This window comes from Pseudopipra pipra, chromosome 4 (genome assembly GCF_036250125.1).
Source record: "Pseudopipra pipra isolate bDixPip1 chromosome 4, bDixPip1.hap1, whole genome shotgun sequence".
Classification (NCBI taxonomy): Eukaryota; Metazoa; Chordata; class Aves; order Passeriformes; family Pipridae; genus Pseudopipra; species Pseudopipra pipra.
Window position 1 is genome coordinate 34,039,371 of NC_087552.1, and position 26,995 is coordinate 34,066,365.

Consider the following 26,995-nt stretch of genomic DNA (forward strand, 5'->3'; position numbering starts at 1 on the left):
GTACTTACTTAACCAGATTTCATGTAATTCGTGGAATCTTAGAATGGTTTGGGTTGGAAGGGATGTTAAAGATCATCTAATTCCAACTCCCCTGCCATGTGGGCAGGGACACCTTCCACTAGACCAGGTTGCTGAAAGCCCCATCCAACCTGTCCTTGAACACTTCAAGGGATGGGGCATCCAACACCTCTGGGCTTCTTCAGTAGGTTCATTCTGTTTGACTGTGTCCTTGTTGGTTATAAGAGTCCTCTCAACTAGTTTTGTAGTGCTTTTGCTATATTTTTCCTAATCTTAAATTTTAGGAAGATGAATGATGTATCAATAAATGTTGCTTTGTGGATGTTGAAACAACAATCTCTTGAAAAGCTTTACACATTGCATCTTATATCTGCTTTATTATGTGAAAACAATCACATTAAGGTCTAGAGCATAAAGGTTCCTGTGGTAGACTTGGACCTTTTAAAGTGTTAACTTTCTGTCTAATTTCTCCTTTTCATCTTTGTATATGTTGTTTGTAGGAACTTTTCTCAAGGTCAACTAAAAACAAAATTAAAAAATTGACAGGTATAATGGCTTTTAAAAATGTGACTTGAGATACATAGTTCTTTTATGACTGTGTAATGATTAACAACTCATGAATTGCAGAGTACATTGGAGTGACTTATGGACAATCTGTAAGAAAGTGTAAGTTCTATTTTTACTTTGGATGTAATAGAAATAAAGTCTGCTAATAAAGGATAAGTTTCACTTCCAGCCCAGTGACTCTTCTTTAGTGATCATGAAGGTACTGCAGTCTTTTGATGTGCTTGACCTGTCTTGAATTACTGAAAAATATTGAAAACAATATCTCAAATTTTTGGGTTGTTCTTACCATATTTTAGTTCACAAAAATTTGTGACTCTCACTCCTAGAAAAGAGAGGGAAATAAGTGGTATTTTGAGGAAAAGTCTTGAGTGAGAATTGTTCAAATATGGTTATTTTAGTTTGATGTATAGTTAAGTGTGCTGGTTGGCATACTTTCCTAAGAAGTGTAGACCTATACAAAATAAATATAATTTTCTATTACTGGAAGAGATCATCGGTATTTTTTTATAAAAAATGTAACCTGATATAGTTATTTGTCCTTTGAGTGAGCATCACACATCACTAATAAGACATGGGAAAGAGACGTGGTGTTGTGATCAGATGGCTACAGTTGGTAAGCTTTTATAAATTTGTATAAATATATCTGGAAAAAAATAGATGTATGAAAAAACTCTGGCTAGGTAGTAGTAACCTATTAGCTGCTGTAACTGCTTGTGGGTTCTGATTTTGTTCATCTTAATGGATTATGTTGCACTGGGACTTGATACAGACTTTCTTCTTTTGTTGTTAGGCACCTTTATTTTTAGCAGAAACCAGATTTGTAGTTTGACCCTTTCTGATTATTCCTTTCCTTTTAATTTGTGTATTTTGAAGAAAAGTTATCTTCTCTGAAGACCAATAAGGGGGTTGTAGATTTTTTTCATGTGACTAGAAATAGTATTTCACCCCTTTATAGGTGCATTATGAAAATCTTTAATTACGTGACTGCAAGATTCATCTCAAGATGGATAGCTCTAGTCTAATGAGCAGCTGTTTGATATTTTGGGCTAGTTTCATTGCTCAAAAGGCTAGTTTGTGTTTATGGTGTAGTATTCAAGTTTTACTTAGAAAACAAAAGCATAAATATTTTTCTTTTCTGTGATTTTTTAAGATGCTTGTAGCTACAGTGTTCATGCAATTCATTAAAGGATTGTGGGGGAGGCATCTTAATTTTTCAGGTAGGTCTGCTGAAGGAAATCTTTGGCAAAACATAAGGACAGAATTTCGAGAACTTAAGATGCTTATTTCTCAGCATAGGTAGATCTTAGTAAGCATTCAAAGAATGGATTTTGTTACTTGAATTTTTGTGTATTGTCGCAGTTCAGGCACCTGCACCCTAATGATCATATAAAACATTGGTTTTAAGTGACTTGTCTGGCATACTACCAGAGATCTGTGGTATACCCTGGCTAAATTCCTATTCTCCAGGATAACATTTAACTGCAAATTTTTCCAAAAGCTTATAAATGGCAGAATTTAGGTCATTTCATAGGAGTGACAGTGTGACTGCATTTAGAGACCTGGAGAGATGGCAATGAAAGTATCCTTGGCAAATAGAAGATGTCCTGCTATCTTTCTGTTATGGTTTCAAGGCCTGGGGATTGCACAGCATATTTAAAGGTGAGAAAGAACAGAAAAGAACAGAAAAGAGAAAAGAAAAGAAAAGAAAAGAAAAGAAGAGAAAAGAAAAGAAAAGAAAAGAAGAGAAAAGAAAAGAAAAGAAAAGAAAAGAAAAGAAAAGAAAAGAAAAGAAAAGAAAAGAAAAGAAAAGAAAAGAAAAGAAAAGAAAAGAAAAGAAAAGAAAAGAAAAGAAAAGAAAAGAAAACCCACTAAACCACAACCAAAAAGGCTGCCATCTATATGTATATTCTGCGTGTGTGCAAAATATTGCTTTCTCTACCTTCTCAAGAAGTAGCTAAAATTTCTTCAGGTCAGCATGGACAGTTGGTAAAGAGGATTGCACGGTAGGGCATTTTTTAGCAAATTTATGGGGTAGGAGAGTTTCAGGCCTCACAATGGGAACTGGGAAATTAACATGATCAGTATTATGGCTCTGGTTTGTGTTCTGAAGTGGCCAAATCTGTTGGAGTGTTTGCAGAGTGCTATTTATGATGGTACGTACTGAAATGTGATATTTATAGTCACAATGCAGATGTGAACCTGAAAAGGAAAGTCAGCTTCTTCCAAAATGCTATTTTGAGACCGACAGACTAAAGCTATTTATTATTCCTGAGTTGTTGGCACTCCTGCCTGATCTTCAGATGTACTGAAATCTAGCTGAAATTGAGTGCTGCTGATACGCAACAATTAAAAAAAAAAGAGAAAATCATCCAAGCAACCAAAAATCCCAAACATCAAAAGAAGCAAAAAATCCTAAATTCCTTAAGTTACAGTTGGTTTACTCCCAATTCTATGAGTTAATAAAAACATAGGAATAAGAGAAACTTTAAAAAGCAGAAGATAATGTGTTGTTGTTAAGTAGCATAAGTTAAAAATACCATGGAATTCATATGCATGTTGAGTAGCATGAAGTTCATTGTAACTAGAAGCAAGCACTAAGGGAATCCTATGCCTCAGTATCTCAAGTTGATTATTCCACCTGCAAAATAATTGTAGTCCCTTGCTAAATACTGGCTCAAGGGTTTTATATGCTTATGCTGGTACTTAAACAATTTCCAAGTGATGTAAACTTAACAGTTTACCAAATGAAACTGTAAAAATATTTCAGTGAGATGAAGTAAATTAGGTTTTTGGAAACTTCATTTTTAATTATCTAAGGCAAGGGATCTCAGATAGTGATATGTAAAGAAATACGTAGTTTATAAGAGGATTAGAAAATGCTGTCAGCTGTGCTGGTTGTTTTTACAGTCATGATTGTCGCTGCTGCTGGTGCTACCAGTATGCAAAAGTGAGGGGAAGTGTCTCAAGTTCTGTATCTGCTGCTGAGATGACCTGAAGCTCATCTGCAAAATACTTGATAACTTCACAGGTGGTCTGTAAAATCAATGAAATATCAAGAGATAACCAAAATGATTTAAGAATATGAGCATTAGGAACCATGATTTTTAAATTTTAAACCAGAATTTTATAAACATTTAGGTTATATTCAGACCATCAGCAATCTGGAATAATGATGCTGATGCTGAAAACTCTTAAATATAATTTTTTTAAGGTTATTTAAAGTTTGTTTTTCTTCAACTATCTTACATATTTTTTATTTCTTGTTGTATTCTAGGCTTTAAATTGTTACAAATTAACCCTTAACAGCATCCTTGATGTTTGAAACACTGAACTAATTTTACTAACCCCCTTCAGGAATACACAATAGTGTGATTTTTGTTTGACTGAAAAAGAGATAAGATTTTCAAGTTCTCAGGATTATTTTATTAAAGTCTGATTTTTGTTTTTGATATCTTAGTTGCAACAGCAGATCTGTTACCAGACTAGTAATTCTTTTCACTTACTATTACTGATGAATTCTTGTTAGCATTTTCTAAATTTCAAAATTAATAGAAGTAATACTACTAGAAAGAAAAAACCCAAACCCTTTGATAGGGTATTTCAGGAGTTTGTGCAGGTGAGTGTAATACTAAACCATTTTTTCCCAATATTCTTTATTGCCAATGGATGAGAAATAGAGTTAATATTAAGTATTTGAGAAACATGAAATATTAATGTCTTGAGATTTACCCTTGACCAAAGAACCTTGTACATGTCACATTTCATTTTCAATATTGTATTTAAGAATCTGGTAGCTGTAGTGCAACAGAGGTGTGGGATGACCCCTGCAGGTCTGCAGTGTTTTTAGGATTCTAACCTCTGCATCCTTAACCTATCAATCTGTTACTGAAATGTTACTGGCACTTGTATGGTATCCCAGAATTGAATGGTTGGTGGTTATTCCAGTTTTGTCAGCTTGCCAGTAGTCTTTGCTGTTCATTTTGAGGTGGTGATGATTCAGCTGAAAGCCATGGGATGCATAAACTGTGCTGAAGGGGTCTCTGCTCAGTGGGTTACTTGTGAAAGCTGAACCTGTGCCCAGAAGCTGGAATTTATAGGAGTGTTTATCATTCCTTCCAAACCCCTTGTTTGTATGGGGATATGAGAAGGGCGGATCAAGGACAACAGATTGCAATGCTTTTACGTGAGTGATGTTGAAGGTAAATAGCTTTACATTATAATAGCACCTGACACAAATAGTGCTGCTACTTAGTCCCTAATACATCTGAGATGTACAGGTAGAGCTATTGCCTTATTTTATATTATTTTTTGCTTGGGAAGGATTGAGGATCACAACATTTGGTGAAATAATGGGAAGATAGGAAATTTTGTGTATATGTTGGTTCTAATTTACTCTTGTGATGCTGGACTTGGTTATTAGACTAGCAAGATTCTGGTAATTCTGGTAGCAAGAGTGTGGTCCTTTTGGGCAAAAGGCTGCATCTGTCTTATTGGGTTGCTCTCGCTGCAAATGTGAAGCTTGCTACCATGAACCAGTGTTACAGTGTTTAGCTAACCTGGCATTCTCTACTTGGCCTAAACCTTAAGCTGCTCAAAAAGCTAAAAATAAGGGCATCAGTCTTTTTTTGATCACTGGTCTCCATTGCAAATGTTGGAACAGAAAATCCTGGCATATTTAGTTCCCTTTTCATGAAAGGTGAAAAAGGATTTCCCTGAATGGGGAGTAGCCTGCTAAACCTCCCAGCTTGGGGTGGGTAGTTTTCTAGCCTGAGTTACAGGCAGTCAAGTTGATGTTTCCTGTAATGTGCTGTTCCTACCGACGCCTGTCTGGAACATCTTAAAAAGGCATCAAATAATTTGATCTGCTACAAATTTCAATAGTTCCAGTCCTTTATAGTGTATGCAGTGTGACTACCCTTCCTTAAATTCATATGGGCTTTCTAATTTTCCTTATATTTCTTCTGAGTTCCAGTTTAGTGACTACTGTAATTGACAACAGAAAGCTCTGAACCATTTGACAAAATGTGAAGATTTTTACTTTGAATGTGAAGATGGTTGTGACTCCCTACACTCAAATGTATCCATATCTCCAAGGCATTTGGAGCTCTTAAACGGAGGTGACAATTCTCCTTTGGTCTGGGAATATGCAAACTGGTTTAACACCAGCCTTCTCTTTCAGTCCCAGTTTCTCAGTTGGATCAAGAGCCAGTTGCTTTTCAAAACAGAGGAAAAGGAGGCTTGTGAGTTAGAATACAAAGAAGTGCAAAGTGTTACATTATAGCTATGTTTAGTATCTGTTAATAAGCTAACAAATGCTGTGGCAATCATAAAATGTAGCTTCATGTAGCCCATGTAACTTTCTACGTGTAGGTTACTTATTTCAACTGTCCCAGGTTTGGTGACCAAATGCCAACTTTTAGTAACTGTAATGCATCCTCTTGGTAACTGCAGTTACCTGATCTTCAGAGGTATAGGGACAGCCAGCAACGAGGTTGTAAACCCAGACAATAACACGGTGGTCAAATTCCTCAACCTGTGATTTCTTTAACTCAATCTATAAATATTACCTTGTTTTATCTGACTGCAGCCTGTCAGCTTGCTTGCTTACAGCAATAGATGCTGTCTGCTGGGTCATTTGGACAAACAGACCAGGTAGGATTTATTAGTTTATGGCTTGACTCCAAACTATGACCTTGCAAGTAAGAAAAATGGATTCAAGCTTTCTTCTTTTTTTCCTCTTCTGAAGAATGATTTCATAAAAACGATGTTTTGCTATTTTGTAGGTCTCCCTTTGTGTGTGTAGCCATGTTGGCTTGTTTTATAGTTAAAAATAGGCTTTTACTGTTCTGTGCTGCCGTTATTCCTGCAGAGGCAGGAGAATGGGAGCTGGGTTGTGCTCTTAGGACTCCATCCATAACATTGTTTCCTCAATGCCCTTCTGCTGCTGTGTGCCTGTCAGCCTGCTGAATGCTGTAGGAGTTGCATGAGTGTCAGGAAGGTCTAACGTGGGATGATTTGAAAGAGAATAGGAATGCCTGAAAAAGACAATATGGCTGTAGAACTGGACTATAAATTTGATATTGGTAGTGGGATCAATGGCTTGAAAATGAGGTGATGAAGGACATTGTACCTGAATGTATTTGGCCGTGGTTGGAAAAAAAAATATTTTGGGAAATCTAAACTGATTTTGGGAATTATTTCTTAGTTAGCTTTATCCTAGGTTTGCTGAACTATCAGCCCTGTTCTCATCTTAGCCTAATTGCATTTTTTGGGTTCTGGATTTGTTGGGTTTTTTTTGTTTTGTTTTTCTTACATGTAAGGAGCTAAAGGTTCTTCAAAACATGCACTGTACACTCTTTGCCTTTGCTGCTTCACTGATCAAGGTACAGCTTGACCTCTAAATCTTAATGTATTCCTGATAACAAGCTAGGAAAAAAAGCAGCCCATATTTTCCAAATACTTGGCAGGCAGTAGCTCTTTACTCTTCTAGATTGCTCAGGAAAGAGCCAGATGTTAGACTTGGATGTGCCTCCCTGCACATGGCGTCTTTGCATTTCAGTCTTGACCCACATCACCAGTGGATTTTCAGCTAGGTTTTTTGACCTTTGAATAAGAAGCTGACTGTAGAGGGGTTTTGTTTGAAATACACATAAATAATGTAGAAAGATCTTTTTTATATTGTCCTTGCTTTTAACAAACCAAGAGGAAAATGAAAATGCATGGATTTATGGATTTTGAAGCCTTTGTAAAATGTGGTACTTAAATAATTAACTCTGTCTGGAAATGGTGGTTCCCTGGTTTTTTTCCTTTTTAAGGCAACAGAGAAGACTCATACTAATTTCTTTAAAAGTGAAGCTGTTCACAGGTGTACGTGCAGACTAAAAACCAAACTAAAATGAAAACAGTATTAGTTTATTTTAATAACTGTGAAAGTCTGTATGCTAGTGTACCTCTCTTTGCCTGCTGATGTTTGACTTCTGCAGACATTTTCTGTTGTCTGACTCCAGGAGTTTCTGTCCTGTTCAGTCTTGCTTGTTTTTAAATTAGTAGGTTCTTACAGTTGATAAAATTGTTGTTGGTGGTGGGATTTTTTCCAGTTTTGTGAGAAGATTAGAGACTTCTTGCATTTCAGTGCAAAGGATTTTGGAAATTTCCATTTAGCAGAGATTTTCCAGGGTCCCTGAATACAGCTACTTTTCCTATAAATGGGTATTAAAGTGTAATTTCACAAACAGTGGCATGCATCTCAGCAGCAGGATACAGAAAATGTAGTTATTTACTTCTTTCCTGTTAAAGGAAGAGGTTGTTTAGACACTTAAATGTCACTCCTACACCTGCAACTTCCAGTAGTATTGTACATTACTATTCTTTCTGTGATGATGGTACCCAGGGAAAACTAAATTTAGGAATGCCTGAATTAGAGTAATATGATTTTTTTTTTTTTTTTTTTTAAATTTTAAGTGGAGGCTCAATGTTCCAACTGGGATTTTATTCAGTTAAGCATCCAGAGATAACATGTTTAATGCAGTAATGACTAAAATGTCTACCACTTCTATGAAAGAAAGTAACTTTCTAAATCTCTTGCACCATGTGTTATAGCAAAGTCCATTGTAATGCTGCCGTGAATCTGTGGTTGACTTGACTCTCAGATTATCTGGTTATTGCAAGGTGACCTAATGCAGTAGGTGATGTAAATACACACATCCTGAGTCTCTAAAGCTTATCTTCTGGTAGGTGGGAGAAAAAAGATGAATGTCACTAATTGTATCTATAGAATCAGCTTCAGTTATTGGCCCTAGTATTTCAAGCTGATTTCTGTATTGCTTATTTTTCTGCAGCTTGTCAATCTGTAATGTAAAATCTTTTCCTAAATAAACACCACTGAAATATTTCATGGTGTCAGTAGAATATGTAAGTTGCTACATGGATTGTGTTTTTAATATGCTGTTGACTCAAGGCAGGAATATAAGGGATGCTTTAAACTCTGTTTGCACATCTGCACAGACACAAATAGATAAATTTCTGGAAGTGACATCTGAATGTCAGCATTTTGAGCAGAATAACATGGGGCTTCAATTGACAATGCCTCCTTGCTCTAAAGCAGCCCTGATTTTAGCAGGCTCCATATGGAACCTTCTTGTTTTGCTTGTCTTGTATGTTGTTGTGGACATTTGTAAAAATTAGGTGATTTAAAAAAAAAAAAAGGTGGGAGGCTAGTGGAACTTGACATTAGATGTTATAGTTTTGAGTAAGTGCCACTGGGACTACAAAGAAAAGGTCTACAGGTTGTTTCAAAATTCAGTGGAGATACTATTAATATAAAAGATTCTTCTATGTTGATATTTGTAAATAATTTTAAATGGCTTTGCACAGTGGTTGCTGCACTGTGCTCCAGAATTCAAAGAACATCTTAGCATTTCCTAAAAGGTCCTTGACAAAAAAGAAGAAAAATGGTCCTTTACTTTTTCCCTTCCTATGATCACAGTGAGCACAACTAGTAGGTCTTTTGCCCCAACTAGTAAATATTTATACTAGTTCAAAGAAGTTGGAATCTTGTTCTGTGTGACAGAATAGAAACTCTAAAGGTATTAGAAATGCATGAAGGCACATACAGTTTTAAAAACTTGTGTCAGTGTGAAAAAATTTCATTAGTTTTCTTTGACTACCATGTGAGGAAAAGTGTAAAATAATGTAGCAAGCAAAGCTGGGGCTGTTACAGCAACATTCACTGCTGCTGTATTGCCATCGCATGAGTACAGTTGCACTTTCAAAACTCATAAAGTACTAGAGCTGTTTGACTAGTAGTCATGTTAGTATAGTGTTAAAATATCATAGATATGGTAAAATCATACTATTTGAAGATTTTGCGACATTAATCATGTATAAAGGGAAATGCTTGTCATTTAAAAATATTTTGAGTTCTTGTTTCTGTGCTATTTTTACATTATCCAGAAAATTAGCAAGACTACCTATATTACTCTGTAGTGCAAATATGAAACCTTTTTACTCTCTATGTGAAGTATTATCTATAAAGATCTTTTTAAGTAATATTTTTTTAAATTCACCTTACTCTGAAATTTACATCATCCCCATTTTTAAGCAAAATCAATTGCCTCTTATTTGCCCAACTTTTTTTTTAATTTTGTGTTGTTGTTTTAAAATGCTCATTATTATGCAATTAGCAATCTCAAAACATTGATTATGGTAATACATTTTTGCTTTATATTAACGAATGCTACAATCAGATTATTCTTGAAAACAAGATTTAGCAAGTGCTTTGATGTCCACTTGTGTGTTGAGATATTCATCTTGTAATATTGCAGTTCTTTTTGTTGTTGTTTTTTGTTTGTTTGGTTTGTTTTGTGGTTTATTTTTTTGTTTCTTTGTTTGAGGTGAAGCAAAATGTGTATCTTTCATTGTCATTCAGGGAAAACAGAGGAAACTTGCACCCACTTTTCTCCTGAACTACTCCTTGATGCTATAAAGCAAAGATAATGCTTTAGTTAAAACTCCAAGGGTGGCATTGACATGGCTGCAACCATCAGACTTCAAACAAAATTTTCATTTAATTGCTTGTGAATAGTCCTGTCTCTCTTTAAATTTTCATAACATTTTCCTTCAGTTAATCTGGTATTTTATAGAGGCAAGAATCAGTCTACAAATGGAAATCTCCAAGTTTTGCGTCTGTGCATAGTAGCTCCCTATATATATCTTTAAAAATTTGCCTTGGAAGTGTACAGAATACTTAGGTGTCTACAAAGAAGCAACCGAGAAGAAAATGTTATCATGTTGATCATGTTGATTTTTGTCTTTTTTCCTCCTTTAGTTAGTCTGCTTCTGAATGATAAATATATAAAAGAACAGGCACACTTCAGATTCTTTTGCATGAAGGAGTGACATGGATCTGGAAGGGAGTTTCTGGGTCACTGCTGTTACACACTGTTGTGCAGCACACTCATAACTTGGCCTAGCTTCAGTTTGAAAGCCGCCTCTGCCACAGATCCTGTGGAGTCTGGTTTCTAGAATCTCTGTGGTTCATTAGAAAGCAGCCTTTTTTCAGCTTCCTGCTCATTAGACTTCACACCTGCATTGCCTTTTACTGGAGATATTTCTTTTCTCTCCTTTCTATTTCTGGATAGTGCTCATACCCGCTCTCAGTGGGGGCTGAAAAAGTCCTGCTCTTCCTGCACTTTCTCAAATGTTGTTTTGTCTTCCTATAGTCCTGATAGTTCTTCTCTCACTCTATGTGAGAGAAGCCCATCTTTATTTAAAACATACAGCTGGGACTGTGTGCAACTTTTCCAAATAAGGTCCCTGCTGGGGTCATGGAAAAGAGCCCAGAACTGTATTTCTGAAGGATTCATGCTGGGATCTCATTGTGTTCTGCTTCTGCTGCATCACCTGAACAATTCAGTCACCTTCTAATCAGCTGATACGTGGAAACCTTTTCACAGTCATTTCTGATAGGGAAGTTCCCAGGCTCTTTGTTTTTGTCTTAAGTGCATGCTTTCATATCATCATCTACTGCATTGTGTTTCTTTTACTCCAAGTAGGAGTCATCATATGCTCACAGAAGTGTCCTGCTTATCTCTTCTATCAACAGTGTCTTATTGCACTGTGACACCAGCAGGTTTTATCAGCACCTTTGGTTTTTTCCGTCCACTTGGAAAGAGGGGAGTTCTAGGATATTTTCTATATCCATAATTTTTCATATCCCATCTTTAAAAAAATAACACTTACTTGAGTAGCCCTTAATTTATTCTAGAATCAGTTCACTTTGGTTTCTTTTACTGTTGTAAGTTAGTTCAGTGCAGTAAAATTCAGTGCTGTAGTTCAGTAGTAAACTGCAGTAGTTCACATTGACTGGCTACAGTTCAAAATTGAGCTATCACCTCGTGAATGTTTGAAAAACTTAATCAAGTTTTGGTAGATTGGCTAGAATGCTGTAATCATGAAGTATTCTGTGATCAGGTATAAAAAACCCCCCTAACAGCAACACATGATGTAAGAATACTCTACTGATGGGAGAGCTTCAACAGTTGGAATTGTAGACATATCATAGATCTTTGCTTTAAACCATTTAAGATGTGCCCAGAATATGTTTTCACCTTTAGGTTAAACTCTCTACTTCTTTGTAGTGGTTTCCAATTCTGAGTGCTGCCTTAAAGCTGAAAATAAAATCTGTCTGCAGGTGCCATCAGTTTTACTCCTGCTGGTGTAATTGCTTTTTATCATCCCTTGTGTCCACTTGTGAGACTACTACGTAAGAAACACCATATGAGTCTATGTGTGAGGTATACATGAGCATTCTGTTATTTATTTAAAATATTCTGTAGGATTGAGAACATCTTGCTTGAAAATGTTTGAATTAACATTTCCTGTAAACATATGTGCCTACATAAAGTGTTCTTGAACTTTTTTTGCTTTTACATCCTTAGGCGTAAATCTTTTGTCTGGTTTCCTGTGGAAACAAAGTTTGTTACAAAGTTCTCTGTTCCTTCCTCTCCCACAGTTACTTGTAACAGGCCAAAGAGTTCAAAATGTAACCTTACAAGCCTCCAGAAGCCCTGAAAACGGGCCATTTCGTTTCAACCCAGCAGCAGTTCTCAGCATATTAAGCACCCAAACAGCCACAAGAGGAAGTATTTAGAAATATTTAACTGTGGGAAAAGCATCAACTGGAACATGCATTTTGTTAGTATGAAAATCAGTTATTCCCAGGAGAGAGATCTCTGCAAAGCCAGGCTCTATTATTTTTTTCGTCCATGTCTGTTGCTATTAAATAATATGGAACTTTTACTGAAGTTCAGTGATCAAACTGTGTTTTCTACCCTCCTACCCTAGAGATATTGAAATGCCTCAGAATGGTCTTTCCTTCATTCCAAACAACAGTCATCAGTGAGTGCCTGTCCCTACTTGTCAGTTTTAATTATGTAGATTTCCATAGGATGAATTCCCTTCCAAACCTTATTCAGTGTTTTTGGGAAGCTATTAGTTTGTGTGAGAGTGTGGGCTGTGCAGGCTCTGTTGGGGCTCTAAAATGCAAGCGCTTGGTGAGACAGTGGGATGCTACCAAGGGTGGTAGGGTATGTCTTTGGACATGTGCAGACATAATACACCAGAATAGAGATTCTGCTATTCACAGTAGTTCAAAGAATGGGATCTGATCTAAATCTGGAATAAATTTATTTATTTATGAAATAAAATAATACAAAATACCAGATACTTAATGAAAAAAGAGGAAGCAAATCTGAGAATCTTACATAATCCCTTCTGCAAAGTGTCACCATGTTTCTCCATGAGGTTGTCAAAGAGTTGTTGGTATTTAAATGTGTATCTGCAGTCAAAAGTTGTAGAGATCTTTCTAGCTTGATCCCTGTAGCAGAACTGCTGTGACTTTAAAACCACCACAGAGTCCATATTTTAAAATTACTGAATTATCTATCCTTTGTTGCCCAGTTAAGAAGTTACATTTTTACAAAGCATTTTTTTGACTGACATAGACTTCTGAGTAAAGTTCTAAATAAAAATATTTTGATCATGCAGATTTGTTCCATTCATTGTAAATGTGTTATAATAGTTTGAGTTCAGAATTTCAGAAACCTGAGAAAAAGTTTGGAAAATCGTTCAGTATGATTTAGTTCCATCCTGCAGTTTTTTCCTTTGTATTTATGATTCACTGGCACTGTAAATACCTGGATGATACAATTTTTCTTTTTTTATTTTCCCCACATGTTGTCAATAAATTGACATTTGTGTTTGCTGAAGGAATAATGTTTGTCAGATTCCCTGAAGTAAGACACTTGAATATAAAATGCTACATTAAATCTCCAATTCAAACACTGTCGAAAGAACAAATACTAACATATTTGGTCATACAACAGAGAAGGTAGTTAAATTGGTAAGAATGGGTGCATTTCACTGATGCATTTCTTTTCCTTTAAAAAGTGTTGTCCCTGGGAGCTTTTTTATTCCCCAGGCACCCATTTAAATTTCACCACCTCTGTCCCTCTGCAGAAGTCAATAATCCTTCAAGCAAAGGATTCAATGCATTAAGTGCTCATAGGATTAGCTGCTGAGAGCTATGAGTAAGTGGCAGTCGGTGTGTGTTTTGTAAGGGGAAACAAAATGAAGTTCCTGTGCCTTCACTCTGTCTTGCTCTCTCCCTGAGACCAGCAGCTCACGTTGCATTAGCTTAAACCTCTGAATAATTTTCTTTTTTTGGGGTGGAGGGAGGGCGGCTAGCTGTAGCAAAGTATCAGTGGAGGAAAGTATTAAGAAATTGCCAGAAAAGATCCTTATAATACCTTCTTTTATTACTTTTAGAGGTGTTCTGCTTGGGCTTTGTATATAAACAACTGCTAAACAGCAATAGTATCAAAATGCAATATTTTCAGAATGCGGGTTGTGCCGTGTGTTGTACTCAAGATGAAGAAAATATTTAAGAGTAGATCTTCGTGAAGTTTGAGCCACAACTTCACAGAAAGATGTCTGAGGAAAATTTAGAGATTTGAAATACGAGGTATTATTGTCTAAAGTGAACAGTTATACAGAAGACATAATTCAAGTCAGTAGGTTTTTATTTAAGTCTTACAGAAGTTTTTGTAGAATATATATAGAAGCTTCTTAATCTTTTACACCCCTAGGTACAAGGAAATCCTTCTTCTGTGTGAATTGCATCCTAATTTGAACTGTATATAGTTTACACTTTTATTTTAAATTTAATTCTCCACTGGACACGTCAGCCTGCATCATGTCTGCAGACAGAATTGATAAAAATCACTTTATTATTCAGTAATTACTTACATTGACTGCTGTGTTTAAAATCACTCAACCTTAAAAATGTTTTCCTTGATGTCTCCCTTGGTTAGTGAAAGAATTACATTTAAATAGTATGTTGGTGAATAGCCACCATAATTAGAAATATTTCTTCTTTCAATCATTATATACCATAAAAAATATATATGTATATATATATAAATGTGTATAGCTTTAAAATACAGACAACAGACTTACAAACATTTAATGTAAAAATGTACATCTATATAAAACAGTGCAATAAAATGTTCATAATTTGATAGGATACTGAAGAATACTGCCTTGGTGATCTACACTTTTGTAGTGCAATAAAAATTTTAGAACTTCTGTCTTGGTGGGGGAAAAAAAATGAGAAAGACTAAGGCACAGTATTGATTTTATTTGTCTGCTGTTCATCTTCCTTCACAAAAAGATACAGAATCCCAAAATAACTTCGTTGTAATTTACTTAGTTATATTTAGGGGACTAAGTGTGTCATCTGTAGAATGAAAATACTTTTTTATTATGGTGGCTTTTGTTTTATTAGTAAAGAGTTACTACAAAATAAGTGCTCATGTGCTTAGAGGTTGAAGAATCAGTGTTTGCTTGTGTTTCTTTAATTTCAGAAAGTGGAAATAGAGGCTATAAAGGTGATATTTTGTGTTGTATTATGTCTACTGTACTTGCTTAGCCTGTCTCAGTGGCACTTAATTACCTATAAGAGCATTCATTGGGAATTGCATAACAGAATGTTACACCTTTGCTCTCTTTAATCTCGTCTTTTTGCAGATCTACTTCAGTCACTTTGCAGGCTTTATAAATTTTTCATGAAGTGCTGAGCAGCCTTCAGTAGAGGACCTTGTTTATAAAATGGTTACTGATATGTTTGCTGTAAAAGGAGTAGTATATTGAAGCTCTCTAACTAGAATTCTTCTGGTAATTGAAAATTACATTCTTGTGTCTGTCTCTCACATTGTTGCATTTATACTTGTTTTCACTGCATTTAAAAAACAAAACACCAATTGAAAAAAAACCCAACCAAAACTCAAACCCACAAACCCCAAAAGAAAACAAAAAAACCCAAGAAGTAGGAATACTATTTAAATAAAGAAAGGGTTTTGGTATAGTTTCACTTAATTTTTGTCTGTTCTCTTTACTTTTTTTGCTATATTCAAGGATTTTGATTTCTTGTCCAGTAAATATTCTGAAAATGTATTTAAGTTTTTTAAAATACTGTATCATTAGGATAAGCCCAGTGATTTCTGAGTAGAAAGTGTGATAGAGGTTGCCTTTTGTTATACAGAAAGGCATGCTGTAGGGTAGGAGAAAATCATGACGTTCTTAAAATAGAAGGAACATATTCAGAGCAAAGTAATTGTTAGTTTTGCATGCATAAAGTGATGACTCACTTTGAGGGTGGAAGTAATAAAATGCTGCTTTTAAGATAGGAAGATGTGATAGGGTTTAAGGTATTGTAGAGTTCAAAAGCGATATATGTCTTTGTCCTTAAGATAGTTTCACATAATTGTTCAAGTTTTCGTTTGTTTTAGGGTTTTCAAGAAGTAAAAATGTGGAGTTCCCAGAGGTAGTGTTTTTCCTCTGGTTTCTATCCATGTGTGTAAACTGTATGGATGTGCGTATGTACACGCTTATGCTTGCTTTTTATGTTTATAAAATACGGTTTTGACTACTCTCAAATTAAGATTAGTGCTTTGGTGGAAACTATGTTATCGGTTCTTGTTTTGTATTAACAACTTTTGTCCCCTGTTACACTTGATTAGATCTACGTATATCACCTTAATGTTTGTCACTTATGAAGGTTGTCCTGAGGGTAGGTCATCAGGACAGTTTTCTGACCCTTTTAATGACTATTAATTATTTAATGTAGGGTACATTTAATGTATTTTGAAACTATATTTACTGAAAAATAATCATGCCCTAATTTTTCTAAATTACCCTGTTGTGTTTTTACTCTATCTGCTAGTTCCTTCTGTTGCTGTGACTCCGAGTGTTCAGTAATGAAGTTAAATATTGTATGTGTTGGCTTCAGCAAAGCTGTAGTTTAATGTGGTCACAGAAAAATAAGCGCTTGTTATGTAAAATAGACAAGTTGCTTTTGATCCTTGTTACTTTGAATGACTCCTTAAATCTAGCCATCATTTAATGAAAATGGAAGACAAGATAAAAATGAGTGTTCAGTTTTGGTGCCATTTGTAGTGTTGTCAGTCTGTAATAGGTGATGTTTCTGAGGCAAAGGGTGTGTCATGCTTCCTCATATTGCTCATGGTCTGGTTGATAAAGCCTGTGCTAGATCTAGCCAGTATGTGCTTCAAAACATTGCAAGAAAACCTTTAGCTTTCTTGTTATACTAAATACTAAATGGTAGAATAGAGTGATAGCTGAATACAAGGACAGGAGTGACAAGTGTAGCTGATATTGGGTTAATGTGGTTGGGTTTTGGATTTCAGGGGGCTACAGGGGTGACTTTTGTGAGAAGCTGCCAGAAGCTTCCCCTATTTTTGAAGGAGTCAATGCCAGCCGGCTCCAAGATGGACTTGTCACTGGCCACGGCTGAACTCATCAGCAACAGTGGTAGTTCCTCTGGGATAACATAGTTCCAAAGAGTATGAAAAGAAAAACAGTGCAATTGCAACCAGAGAAGGCAGGAGTGAGAATGTGTGATAGAAACACCCTGCAGACACCAAGGCCAGTGCAGAAGGAGAAAGAGGAGGTGTGCCAGGTACCTCAACAGAGATTTCCCTACAGCCCATGGTGCAGACCAGGGTGAGGCAGCTGTGCCCCTGCAGCCCACAGAGGTCCTGCAGACATCCACCTGCACCCCATGAAGGAGCCTCATGCCAAAGCTGGTGGATGCCTGAAGGAGGCTTTGACCCTGTGGGAAACACATACTGAATCAGGCTCCTGGCAGGACTTGTGACCCCACAGGGCACCCATGCCGGGGCAGTTTATTCCTGAAAGACTGCACTCCCACGATGAAGCAGTCCATAAAGAACTGCAGCCTGTGGGAAGGGCTCACCTTGGAGAAGTTCATGGAGGACTGCCTCCTTTGGAAGGGGAAGAGTGTGAGGAGTCCTCCCCGCAAGGAGGAAGGAGCAGCAGAGACAACTTTTGATGGTAACCTGATATTACCAGGGACTGTAACCCCATTCCCTGTTCCTTTGCACCACTGTGGGGGGAGGATGTAGAGAATTTGTGAGTGAAGTTGAGCCCAGGAAGAAGGGTAGGGTGAGGAGAAGGTGTTAAGATTTGGTTTTATTTCTCATTATCCTGTCGTGATTTGATTACTAATAAATTCAATTAATTTGTCCCCAGATTGAGTTTGTTTTGCCCATGACAGTAACTGGTGGGTGATCTCTTCCTTCCTTATCTAGACCCACGAGCCTTTTATTGTATTTTCTCTCCCCTGTCCAGCTGAGGAGGGGAGTGACAGAGCAACTTTGGTGGGAACCTAGTGTCCAGCCAGGGTCAACCCCCCACACTTTAGTAGAAGACTTAAGCACATGTGGGTTTTCATTGTCATCAGTGCTTAACTTTTTCCCCCCATTGTGTTCAATGCAAGTATTAAATATTTTAAATAGCAGTATGTCAATAAGATAGAAATGCATGTGTTTCTCACACCATATCTCATTGAGTTTACAGTTTAAATGTATCAGCTTATTTAATTTTTGTATTTATTTTTTTCCTCATGCAGCCTTTTACCTTAACTTTGGGGGTAGGGCAGTCAAAGTGGATGCCGCTTTCGGGCATGTAGCACAGAGATGTAGTATTCTGCAAAGATGTGAGCATGTGCTTTCTGCTTGTAAATAGTCCTATTTGATTAGGATCAAAGTGACGAGTTAGGTTGCCTAAAGTAAAATGCCTGCTTCTGATCTTCTGTCACCACTTGGCAAGTCCAGCTCGTACAGCGTGGCTTTGACTTGAGGAGTTACTCTGAAACCAGTAATCACCAAGCTTTCAGCTGATTGTCTACAGCCAAAAAAATTCTGAAGGCTTGCTTTTATTTGCAACATATTCCATCAGTTATTGTGCAATCCCTGCTTCTTCCTTTTGCCTGTGCAGTAACAAAACATAAATTCTTGCTGTTCATTTAAAACACTAAGTGCAGTCATTATATTAAACATAGCTTGATTTTATTTTTTAACATACTAAGTGGATTTGCTTTGATGCGAGGTTCTTTTAAAATTTTTAGTGCATTGATAAAAAATAAATGTCATTGTTAATGACATGGAGATATTTGCAGGGCACTATGAAAAATTGAATGAGTTTGGCTGGATGTAAGACTGTATTCATATACAGCTCTCTATGGAGTTAATATTTATTTGGGACTGAACTAGTTTGTTATAAAAAGTAAAACTCTCAAAATATTATATCTTTTTAAGTTATTAAATGTGTGAATTTGAGATAATTGGTGCATGTATCTTAAAATAATGTGTAGGATTTCTACTTGGAAATAAACCTGGACTGCTTTAGTTATGAGAGATTATACTTTTGAAATAGGCATCGACACATTGCAGAAGCTATGGCAGTTCATTTCCTGTGCATTCTACCTATGGAATGTATAGTTATTTGTAGAATGACTCAAATAATGAGGAAAAAAAAGTTGCATAGTGGCCTGAATATCAATATATATGGTTCAGTTCTGTGATAATGCAAACTTACAGATTGAAAAGTGAAGTAGCAAAGACAACAGATACTATAATGCACTCCCTTAGTGCCCTGTTTTCTCCTTCTGGTACATCATCAAAAGTGGTGAGCATAACTAGATTTTTCTGGAGGCAGCATCCATGGCTGTTTGTATTAGGGTATTGCTTTTGTTAATTGCCCTCTCTTTGTTGATGAAGATCAACTCTAGCTCTGGGCTTACTGAAGCATTTTAGTATTATTAGTGTCTGGTTTCTGGTTTTAACCCCTCTTTCAGGTAAAATACTAAGAAAGAATGTTTAAAATGTAGCCATTTTTATTATCATTGATACAGTCATGCCGTGATAAGGAAGAAATCCTTTTCAGATATATTAGAGTAGGAAATGCCAGTCAGTCTAAATAAGACTAAGGTTTTCAGTTGTCTGTGCTTTTCATGGCAAATCTTAAAGCCAGGGTTCTTTCAGGTCATGCTCCATGAACAAACTTAAGGCAAATAGCAGTATCTTTGGCTGTCATGCTCCATGAACAAACTTAAGGCAAATCATTCAGTATCTTTGGCTGTACAGAGCTAATAATTTTCTCAAGCACACTCTCTTGTGACTTGGAGATGACTTTTTTCATAACCTTTTATCCTGATCGTCTTATTCTGCCTTAACGCTGAATGAACTCTTATTTCCATTTCCATCCAGGAAGAACGGTAATAGCACCAAGGTAGCATTCATAATTGACATGGATGGACATACTGCATATGACATTTTTCATACAAACACAATTCCTTAAGATGAAAGTATCTGCCTTGTCTGAGTTGAAACAAATTAATGAGCAAAGCTGGGTTTTTTTAATTATTGAAGAATTTATTGCACAGCAAAACTGATACATTAACATACTTTTGTTAACTAGCTGTGGGATGCAGGCTTCTTGGGGAGAGGAGTGATTTGCCCCTGAAATAGCATTTAAATATTTCTTCATATAGCAGATATTTTCCTTTGTCATTTCTACTGTCTGGCAGTGTTTGCAGTTCTTAAAGATCTTCATGGGAGCTGTGTGCATAAAGCAATAGTGAAAATACACATCACAAATCTTGATGGATGATTGTTCAGTGATCAAATACACAGTCTTGATTCATTCTTCAGCACTGCATGTGAGCAAACTCACTTCAGGATTGTAGCTCTTTATAATTGTATCAGTCTTCCCGCATTTCCTATTTGCTGTCATATTATTTGGCTCAAAGTATAATGGATAGCTCAGTGACTTGGATTTTACTTGTCTCTAATGTACTCTGTCAACATGAGAAACAAAATATACCAAATCCAGAGCAGTGCTTTTTGATTTTTTAAAGTATGTGACTTAACTGTTAATTTTAATTCTACAGGAAACTATTGATATTGTAAGTTGCACAATATTCATATGCATTTTAATTCTACTCAAACACTATAGCAAGATACTGAAGAGTTTTGGCATATTGCTTCACTAGTGTTTGTCCTCAGATACATTTTTCTTAAATCTCTTATATTTGCAACAATTTGCTGACCTCTGCATGAGTTTAAAAAGCTGCAAACCTCAAAATTTTTATGCTGCATTCTCAAGGCCCAATGTTTTCCTTAATACACTTGGTACTGGCAGAGGGTAAAGTGACATATATGATTTGAATTAATTTTGCTGTGTATCTCCTTCAAATTGTAATGATGCTTTTTTTACTCCACCTGTAGCTTCCTGCAGATTTCACAAAGCTGCACCTTACTGACAGTCTCCACCCACAGGTGACCCACGTTTCATCTAGTCACTCAGGATGTAGCATCACTAGTGATTCAGGAAGCAGCAGCCTTTCTGATATCTACCAGGTAAGACTGAAATGGATGCTGATCGGAGGTTTAATTACCAGGAGTTTTGCTGTTAATAGCTAAATGCCCATGCTGTTGCCTATTGTCAGTTTTTGTCTGAAGAAGTACTTGGTAGACTTCAAAAAACTAACTTTTGTTTGAATTGTAATAATTTCAGGGGTTTATCCACCCTGTATTAGTCTGATGTTTGAAAACTCCTCGAGTAATCTGCAGCACAGCAACATGACATGTCACTGTAGTTTGTTAGGATCTGAGTCAGCCACGTAGAGATTTAGTGTTTTGCATATCAGGATTGTGCTTCATGAATTTTGTTAGTAATTTGAGGGGAAGAAATCTTCCTGAACTTCAGCATGGAGAACCAGTATGGCTTCTCCAGCAGATGTCCATAAAGGGACCTAAAAAGGGACCTAAAAGGCAAAGGAATTCTGTTCCTGACTCCAGCACTTCACCTCCTCTTTCTGTCTATCTGATTAGCTAAATTTTTAACAGCAGCTGTGATGTCTACAGATCAAAACTATAGATGTAGGACCTTGTAAAGTGAGCGATTTTCTTCTTGATCCTGTATTTTGTATTTCTTAGATGTGTTGGCTTCATAGTGTAGAACTATTCAGTGATGGGGAAAAATAAACACACAGTGAGCAGCCTGTGCTGGCCTGACTTTAGGGGCAAATTTCAGTTTCTCCACCTTGTAGAAACCTGATGGCAACATCTTAGCAGTGCATTCCCTCCTGGCCATCCTCAGAAAGATGGGTAGGTTGAACTGGTGACACTTTATTTAAAGTTACACTTCTGAGAGGGCTTCACATTGTGAAGCTCTGTGCTATTTTTTTGGAACAGCTTGATTTTGAAGAGATTTACTGTGAAACTGATCCAGAGTTTAAATTTAAATTGGAAAATAAAATCTAAAGTGAAATAAAATGAGGAAGTCTGCATTTTTCACTTGATGTTTACTGTTCTTGAAATGTTGTAGCAGGATCTGTCTTGATAAGGAGAGTATACCAATTTGTTATTCTGAAAAAAAGGCATCAAATCCAATTAAAATATATTTCTATCAAAATAATAATAAATTAATGAGACCACTTCTACATGAAGTACTGTTTACTAGAAGAGGAATAATGATTGTTTGGGATGCTTCTATAATTGCAAGTATAGTCATTTAAATGATGGGAAATACATCTATACAAATACATACAAATTCAGTTGTGATCATAGTTGTAGGATGTAGTCTGCTTCAGGTGAATAAGCTTGTAGGTTTTTTTTTGTGGAAGAAGATAAGCTATAAAAAGGTCCCAGTTCAATTTAGACAGTTAATTGCAATAATGCAATGGTTTATTTTTGTGAAAAGTGTCAAATTAACTGCACTTCAGGCATAGCATATGTCAGTCAAGTAGGTTTATCAGAATTTCTTCTGAAGACAGGATTACTTAGAGACAGGATTTATGTTTATACTGTGAGAGTGAAGATGATGTAAAATCAGCTTTTTTCTTCCAGTCTTTTATAGAGTTTCATCCCTTTCATTGCAAAGATTTTCACTTTAACATAAAAATAACAAGTACCTCTAGAGACACAGTCGTAGGTGGCATGTAGTTACAGCCATGCTTTAGATAAGTTGGAAGTAAATTTTTTGCAAAGACTTTCAGCAAAACTTTCATAACTGTGAAAAGGATCATTGAATTTCTGTGCAATTAAAGAACCCCAACCAAACAATATAACAAACAGCTATAGAAACTCCAGAGAAATACTGGTCAATGACTCCTGTAAATTTTATTGGCAATAATGGAATCAACAGAATGGTTGATGTTTGGAGGGAGTTAATGATTTACTGAAATATTTACACAGAGGAAATTTACTTCTTAAACATTCTTTTAAACTTAATTTACAAACATAATCCATTCTTGGTGATCTTCAAAATATTATCCAGTTTCTTCAATTAATTACAATTAATACCTCATTTAAAGGTGTCTTGGCACAGATGTATTGAGAACTATGTAATTGCACAATGTCAAAGTAAGTTTTAAAATAACCTATGTCCATATCAACAGCAAGAAATATGACCATACATGTTTTTGTCTTAATACACATACTTGAGGAAACGTTTATTAAGAAAATGGTAAATTCAGGTGTGGAAAGTGATAAGGTTCTTAAATTCTTGAATTTAACTTAATGGTGCCACATATTGTTTGACTCGATTTCTCAAATTGTGGTAAATCATTAATTTCTGGCCTCGATTTCAGTCATAATGAATGTAATGTAGCAACGTTAAGGTATGTTTAAGTATTGCCAAAAAACCCCAATCCCAAAACAAAATAAAATGGCTGTAATTTGAGTTCTCTAGGTCAGGTTAAGGATTAAATAAGCAGAAATATTTTTTTTTTTAAACTAAGAGATTGGATCAATCATTCTCTCTCAGTTGTTTGCCTTTTAATTCTCTCCCAAGTGTTTATTCAAAAAGAGTAAACCATAACCAAGTCATCAATGTGTTTTTTTTTGTTTCAAATTTAGTAGATCTTAGGCAAAGCTCATGATCATTGTTCCTCTGATTCTTATGTTCTGTATCTAATGGCATTTTTCTGTTCAGTGGAGTGGACTTCTGTTCATTATGGCTAAGTAGAAGCAATGATTTAGAAAGATTACCATCTTGCTTTCCAACTGATAAATAAATGTGGGGTTCTTTAAAATTTTACTGTTATTTAGATCTTTACTGTTGAAATCTGAGGTAATGATATGTCATGTTTTGCATACTAGTAAGTTTTAGTTCTGTAACCTTAAGAGCAGCTGCTTGCAGTGAAAACGCATTCATGGCCTCTTAAGATTTTTTTTTTAATAAATCATGACGCTGAATCTTCAGATGCTTTCAACATTGAACTGAGAATACTTCCTTTTAAATATTAATGCGGTATCTAAATTTGTTTGTCAAACGTTGCACATGAAAGAACTTCTTTTAGGATAAGAAGCACTTACCAAAATAAAATAAACCTTTATGTTTACCCCACCCAAGTCTCAAAAACATTTCAGGTGCCAACTAATAAGGTCCTTAAATATTGTTACTTTTATTTTAGGAAATAAGTTCATCAAGTGACAAACTCTATAGGGTGACTTGAGAGGAAGGGGATGCTGAATGTTTGTAGATTGTGTGCTGGCTTGTACTTGCCAAGAACAATACTTTGATTCTGTCTTGTATTGACTTGGCAAAGTGAATCATTCACTGCTGCTTCTCAGGTATGGCTGCTCCCTCTTGACTCTCAGGCTTAGGTAATGCTTCCTATATGAAAGCATATACCTGTTCCTATATGCTCCTAAATGGTTCCTATACCTGTTCCTATGTTCCTGGTTGGAGAGGGAGGAGATTTAAGCTCATGAACTTGTGTTATTCCCCCCACCCTGTTTTGGAAAGGCGTTGCTGTGTTGGCTCAGCTCTTTGCCAACCTTTCTTTGCCTTATCCTGTCCTCAGACCAGTGGCTTCCTGCCACCTCTGTGTGCCCTCTGGCGTCTGCTTAGATACCACTGGCAATACAGGAAAGCAGGAACATCCTTTCTGAGACCCTCCCAGGATATGTGTATTGCTTAGAAATTTTCAAGATGTCAGCTTTGCTTTCTCATGAGTCTGATAAGGTAGCTCCTAGAAGAAAGGTCCACTCTCCAGAAAGTCTTCCTGAGGGAGCCCAGACTTTTCTCTCTCCCAAACCAGAGTGTCCATGGAGCCTGCCCCTGAGTCACTGTATGCAAAATAAAGAGATTTTACCTTAAGATAAAGTCAGTCTTTCTGACTGTATCAGCCTCTGAAACGCAGCTCGGGTAAACTATGTCCTGTGAGCTGCCTCCTCCTGCCCCCCACAGTTTCAGCTAAGTCCTCTCCAGTACCTTATTGCTCCTGGTAAATTTAGATCCTCTTAATCTATCCTGCAGCTCATAGCCAAGGAGTACCTTTCAGAGTCCTTGTTCTGTATGCCTGTGGTCTTGGCGAACAATGCCCCGTTCTGAGAAAGCAGCAATTAGTTGGTGATAGGGTAGGATGCTGTTCCTGGTGTGCATTGTCTGGATTGTTACATCTTTTCATCTTTAGTGAGGAAAACTGCTCAGGCTCACTTCTATGACAGATGTGGGCTGCTGTGTTGTAATTTTTTGGTAGACATTGAAAGAGATGGAGAGTGCTGTAAAAATCTTGGACTAAAGGAGTTTTAAGGTATTTCATGGCCATTTACACTCATGTCAACGGAGTATGAAAAATCATTACCTTAGATTTATGTATGATTTGTGTATATGTAATAATTGTAGTTGACTGTAGTACATATAAGTATTTAATAAATACATATTATAATTACGTGGATTGAATTCCATCTTAATTTATTGATATTTTAAACTTTTACTCAGCCTTCTGAAAAGTAATTTAAAACTAAACCCCAGCCATGGTTTCTCTCTGTGGAGAAGCTGGATCCAATGTGTCTATGTGACAGGAGGGAATGTTTCAAGTTAACGAGACTTTTACAAGTGATTTCATGAGACAGACAGAGACAGTGTTCTTGGTGTTTTGTATCAGTACAGGCTTAAAAATTAGAAAGTAAAAAATAAATGTTTTTCCTAATAAACATTCTTAATTTCATTTTTTAGTTTATTTTTTAGCCCTTAAACTACAATGGTTAAAAAGTAATGAAGAAGTGGATTTTTTGAGCTAAGCATGGCTGCTTTCTCTGTTAGCTTCATGAGACTGAAGTACTGCACCAGGCAATGAACATATTTCTGGTTTGTGCAAGAAGTTTCTTCTATTCTTGCTTTTTAAATTTTTTTAGGTCTCAGGTGTTTTGCGTAGTTGGAGATCTTTGATTGTTGATTTAGGTGGTAACAGTAGTCACAAAGGGAATTTATTCTTCAAAATGATGCAATGTTTCCTAAAGAAAGTAGTTAAAATAAAAATAAAAAAGTAAAGGTTGAAATAGTCGGTTTAAAATACTAAGAAATCAGTAGTTACTGTGGTTATTTTACTTGTTTTCTAGGTTTTTTTCTTTATATTATTATCATCTAGAAGCTTTTTCCCCAAAGTGAAAAGAAAACTATGAAGGCTGCCTAAAACAGAGCCAGTCATCTTGTAAGCACTTCTCCAAGTCTCCTTGCTTTCTTTCCCATACTAAGGGTGATGTGTGTGTGCTAAAGCAGTTGTTACACTGGGGTGAGAGTTACTTAACTGTGTAAAGGTATGGATCCCCCTTGACCTCTTCTAATCTATTTTCTCAAGAAACCCAAAAATTCATTGGAGAAAGAAACGAGCAGTAAATTAGGTCATCTTCTTTAGCTGCTCACATAGTCCATCACCTCTCTCATTATGCCCATCTTCATGATGCCTCTGAAAAATGAAAGACCAGCAGAGTTGGGATTAATCAGTTTCCTCTCACGCCAGTCTAAAGGGACCAGCAGAGTCCCTATTTCCCCCGTCTGCCCAGTTTGACCTAGGAGAAATGAATACTAGTTCTCTTTTTTTTTTTTTTTTTAATCCTCCTCCCCTCCGCCCCAGTCAGTTAAGGAACCAAAGGCTAACCGAGAACTTATACAGGGCTCCTTTATTTTACATCTTTTCCCAGTTATTTCACAGTATTTGTTTAATTAATTATCACTCAAATCTGGAGGTGTGTTTGGACTTCAAGAGCCTTAGCAGTTAGAGCAACCATTTTTTTATTGTTGCAATATTAGCCTTTATAGACACTACTTAATATTGGGCAGATTGTCCTTGGGTATCAAATGTGAAATAGCCCTTCAACTCAGGCTTGAAAATGTCTGTCTTAATCTCTTGATGTCTCGTTGGTGATGTGACAAATAAAATATTAGGCTGTCACTATTGTGAGATTCCTTTGAAGCTTCAGAAATTTTCTTCACAGTTGGAAAGATGATGTGAGAAATTTACTATCACAGTTGGTATTCAGACTTTGGAGAAACATTGTTTTGTACTTCAAGCTGCAACCAGCATTTTTCTTGCATGCTATCTCTTTAGATTTATTAAAGTGAAGCTAATTTCTCTTATTACCCAAAAAACAAAGTACAACATGCATCCAGGAAAGGAAATTCTGAGGTGTACTTCATCCATGATTAAATGCTCTGAAAAGCTCTAAGTCTCATGATT

General features: G+C 36.2%; 1 protein-coding gene across 9 annotated transcripts in view; it reads left to right on the forward strand.

The window, feature by feature from the left end:
• Nucleotides 1-26,995, forward strand: part of RAPGEF2 (Rap guanine nucleotide exchange factor 2) — a 181,132-nt gene that overhangs the window by 113,672 nt on the left and 40,465 nt on the right. For 7 of the 9 annotated variants that reach the window (XM_064652356.1, XM_064652354.1, XM_064652353.1 and 4 more), the window contains one exon: nt 20,754-20,885. The exons of the other annotated variants lie outside the window; for them this stretch is intronic. In XM_064652356.1, the coding sequence (XP_064508426.1) occupies nt 20,754-20,885 (132 nt within the window). The remainder of the gene's footprint in view (nt 1-20,753; nt 20,886-26,995) is intronic. 9 annotated transcript variants of the gene reach the window in all.